Source organism: Pistacia vera, unplaced genomic scaffold, assembly GCF_008641045.1.
Source record: "Pistacia vera cultivar Batoury unplaced genomic scaffold, PisVer_v2 Contig87, whole genome shotgun sequence".
Lineage (NCBI taxonomy): Eukaryota > Viridiplantae > Streptophyta > Magnoliopsida > Sapindales > Anacardiaceae > Pistacia > Pistacia vera.
In genome coordinates, this window is record NW_022196745.1 from 473601 (window position 1) to 478102 (window position 4502).

Below are 4502 nucleotides of genomic sequence, written 5' to 3' on the forward strand. Positions count from 1 at the left end.
AATTTTGTACATAAACCTGTATAAAACTTATCCCGAGTTCAAGTCCCTACAGTTGTTAATAAGGGTGACTACTATAACTTGTATTCGACTGATAATTCTAAGGGCTTGGGAGATTAGTTGAGGTGTGCACAATCTGGTCCGGATACCCTTGGATATTAAAAAAAAAAAAAAAAAGAACAATGTGTATATAACTAAGTTAGGTAGTATTGTATAAGTTGAAGAACAGAAAATAATAAATATTCTCTCTGGTTTGAAGAATTCTTCAAAAGTTAACCCCCCATGCAATGGCTTATCTCAATGAAAAACTTCCAGATAAGGATTTCAAAAAATTGGCCCATACTATATGGGATGGATATAAGACTAGAGCTTCATCAAGGGTGAATATATTAAGAAAAAATAAAAAATAAATAAAAAAGAGATTAGAAAGTATATTTGGAATAAATTTGTATATGTTTAGAAAATAATTTTATTTGAAAAGTGGCTTATTAATAGTTTTTACAAGGCTTTAATATATAGAGTGAACGACATGTTCCCACCCAAAGTTTAGCTAAACTCAAGGTTCCCACCCCTGGTTTATAAATTCCAGATTACTATCCTTAAATTGTCACTGTTTATGATTTTCAGATTAGATAACAATATAGATACTGTTATTACCAAACTATCTTTAAACATAAATTAAAAATTATTTTTTAAACTCTAGATTTTCAGGCCGATTTGGTCGTTTCCCAGAGCTGACGACCTTCCCCAATGCCACCCATAGCACCCCTGTCCATCCACCACCAAAACCTCACCATCTTCCTGCGAATTCACCCACCATCACCTCTGTCGTCGTCCCAACCGCAAGTTTAGAGAAGTTTGGTTTGATTGTGGAGTTGCTTTGATTGGTAGATTTTGGAGATTTGGGGGAATATTGATAATTGATTGTGTTTAGCTTTGAGAGGTTTAGATTTGATAATTGATTGTGTGTACCTTTGAGAGGTTTAGATTTGATAATTAATTGTGTGTAGCTTTGAGAAGTTTAGATTGATTGAAATTTATTGATGCAAATTTCTGGAATTTCTGCCATTCCTAGCTCATTCAAGTAGCTTTCTTGCCCAGACGCACACCAAGCACTTGACGAAATGCCCCACCCACTGGGTGCAAAATAAAGGCCGGTGGGCGGCAAACGGTGAGTGAGGGGAGCTGATGTGGGGATGGGTTTTGAAGAAGGGAGAATGGGGGGTCCAACGGAGGTGGTTGGGTGAATTTCCAATGAGTGAGACGATTGAAAAATGGCTGCAAAGATGGAGGTTTGCGAAGTCGAATGCCCCCATTGGGCACAGAAGAAAGGTCGATGGACCAAAAACGGTGAGTGAGGGAAACTGATGTTGGGGTGGGTTTTGAGAGGGGAGAATGAGGGTTCGAATGGAGGTGGCTGGGTGAATTTCCGATGAGTGAGGCAATCAGAAAATGGCTGCAAAGATGGAGGTTTGCGAAGTTGAATGGTCACCGATTTCTGACGAATGGAGGGGGCTTCGGTGTGGGAGGAGGGTGGGGAAAGGTGAGGAAGAAGCAAGAGGGAGGGGGTTGTTTTAGGTGGAAAGGTAGCTGGAAAAAGGCTAAAAATGTTGGCAGTGACATTTGCTAATGTGCCTGCCCTTGCTAAAATGTGCCAGCCACCCACTCATTGGTTTCAAGAATAAAATAACCATTTTACCCTTTAGTTGTTAGCTTAAACAATTTTCTGTTAATTTAAGGGTGAAAATTTGGAATTTATGAAACCATGGGTGGGAACCTGGGATTTCGTCGGGAAGATGTCGTTTACTCTAATATATATAATTTAGGTATTCCTTTCAACTTTCAAGAACTAGACACTGGTCAATTGTATAAAAAATGTAAATGAAGGCACATTACCAATATTCCAATAAAATTAAAGAAAATAAAACAATACACTTGCGTCAATCCAAATAACAACTACAGACCAAACTTTAATGAAATGCTTACTAAAAATAAGTTTTATCGTCCTTAACATAAATGATATGATATAATTCACTAAAATAACTTTTGACTTTAAAAGAAAGACTCCTTAAGGATAAACCTAATTTTTTTTTCTATCAGAGAATATCTAAAGCCGGAGGATTCGAAGCTTCTAACTCTCACAAATGTCAATGGGTATCATAATATATGTACGAGGGTCAAGGTGATGTGGCAGTGGCACAATGCAGCCGTTAGTTAAGGCACAGCCGTGGAGCCGGCAGAACTAGTAGTATTTGGCACCGAATTTGTTTCTTCCCCAAATAACAAGGCAATCCTTGCGCTGGATTCAAAGTAATGCTCAAAGACATAGAAATACTCTATCTTCCACATTGAATTGCCTCAGAGGCGCATGTCTCGTTGGAGAAAATTTCTGGCACATTGCCCTGGTATAATGTGCCTGCATCGAAGGATTAGAGCTAGTTGAATCAATTACCACCTCCCACATCATTCTCGTTCTCCTCCTTTGCTTTCTCGACTTCTTATGGATCCTATATAATACACAATCATCCAGCTGCCCAAAAATATAAGGTTATTATCAAGGAACACTACCAAAAAAAAAAAAAAAAAATACATCTTTTCTATTAGAATATATCTGTTATTTGAAACAAAATTAATTAATACTAAAATTGGCGTTGCAAAAATATATAACGAATTTTCCATTAAAATTAATTATTGTGATGGATTTTTATTTGTTACAAAAACAAAAAACAAATATAGAAATCTATCGCAACGTTTTAAATCATTTGCTACAGATTATTTTTCTATTACAATAAATATTTGTTTCAATTTCTGACGAAATTTTTTTTTGGCAAATAGTACATTTTTTTTTTTTTTTTTTTTTTTGGTGGTGGAAATAAATGATTGTGCGTTCATGCATAAAACCCACTAGATAATGAACTAAGAGAATATAATTAATTAAGAAATGAACGGATGAAAAAATGAAATATGTACCCTCATGTCAATAGGAGCAGTAGTATTTGAAGTTGAAGCATTCTGCGACTTCTTGTTGCAAGAAGTGTCGGTATTTGAAGCCAATCGATATTCATACATGATCCAATTAGTCTTTACTGAATCTTTATGTGTCCCTTGATAATAGACCAGACCCTTCCTTCTCCCAATTGTGATGTCAGTTTGTTTAATCTTAAGATCAACGCCAGTAGCCTTCCAATAACCATCAGCGGCAGAACGTCTTGGACGGTTCCCTTTGGGATACTTACGGTCCCTTGAAGAGAAGAAGTACATGTAATTTTCTCCTTCTATCTTGTAATTATCTGTTTTTTATGCAACATGAATATAATAATGAGAAGATAAAAACATTGCCAGAGGATAGAAAAACTAAATTATGCAAATAGGTAAAACATAGAACGTCTTATGGATATTGAAGTTTGAGTTCGTTAATTCGTTAAGGTTCAATATGTATGCCCTAGAATGAAGCCACTAAACTAAGTATAGTCTGCAATATGCTAGGGGTATAATGTAAACCCTAGAACGAAGACACTATGAATTAAGCGTAAACTACAATGTGTTAGGTTTGGAACATAAACCCTAGAATGAAGACACTAAATTAAGCATGAGCTACAATGTGTTAGGGTATGAAAATAAACCCTAGAACGAGTACCCTAAATTAAGCATGAATTACAATAAGCCAGGGTTTTAATGTAAACCGTACAATGAAGACACTAAATTAAGCATTAACTACAATGTGCAAGGGTTTTAACATAAACCCAAGAACGAGAATCCTAAATTAAGCATAAACTACAATGAGTTAGGATTTTAATGTAAACCCTAGAATGAAGACACTAAATTGAGCATAAACTACAATGTGCTAGGGTTTTAACATAAACCGTAGAACAAGGATACTAAATTAAGCATAAACTACAATGTGTTGAGGTTTTAACGTAAACCCTAGAACAAGGACCCTAAATCAAGCATAAACTAGAAGGAGCTAGGGTTTTAACGTAAACCCTAAAACGAAGCCACTAAAAAGCATAAATTGCAATATACTAGGGTTTTAACGAAGCCACTATATTAAGCATGTGGTGTGGGAGATATCTAAAACTCCAAGTAATAGTTAACTCACAACTCAAAACAAGTCCAGTACCGGATAGAAAAACAACTAAACCATGAAAAGAGATAAAAACAAGCCAACTGAAAGATTAATAAACAAACGATGAAAAGAGATAATGGAGGACAAACCATATAGTTGTTGAGGATTGTAGTGGTATATATTAACTTCCTTAATCCTGTTTAATGGTAAACTCAATTTCAAGACTTTATTCCTCAGGTAGTACACGATTAATTCTTCGTCAGTTGGGTTGAACCTATAGCCTGGAGGCATCGACCTGAAATAAGAATTCAAGAACTCTTCAGTATGTTGAGGGGTCATCGTTGGCCAGCTGTGTTCAGTCGTCATCTTTGGCCAGCTATTTGCAGTCTTTCATCATCAAACTGAAGCTTGAACTTCTGCGAAGAGAGAGAGGGAGAAT

General features: G+C 36.0%; 1 protein-coding gene across 1 annotated transcript; it reads right to left on the reverse strand.

Annotated features, from left to right (window-relative positions):
* Positions 1-2314: 2314 nt before the first annotated feature.
* On the reverse strand, positions 2315-3258 carry LOC116119028 (NAC domain-containing protein 10-like). The gene is made up of 2 exons (XM_031404984.1): positions 2968-3258; positions 2315-2527 (listed from the first exon to the last, which is right to left on the reverse strand). The coding sequence occupies exons 1-2, from the start codon at positions 3256-3258 to the stop codon at positions 2315-2317; spliced, it is 504 nt and encodes a 167-aa protein (XP_031260844.1).
* Between the last annotated feature and the right edge of the window lie 1244 nt (positions 3259-4502).

What these genes read in the sequence shown, in the direction of transcription:
- LOC116119028 (XM_031404984.1), bottom strand. Translation starts at nt 3,258, where the DNA reads ATGTACTTCTTCTCTTCAAGGGACCGTAAGTATCCCAAAGGGAACCGT. An exon ending in CTGCTCCTATTGACATGAGG is followed by an intron (nt 2,528 to 2,967) that starts GTACATATTTCA and finishes ATTTTTGGGCAG; the next exon opens with CTGGATGATTGTGTATTATA.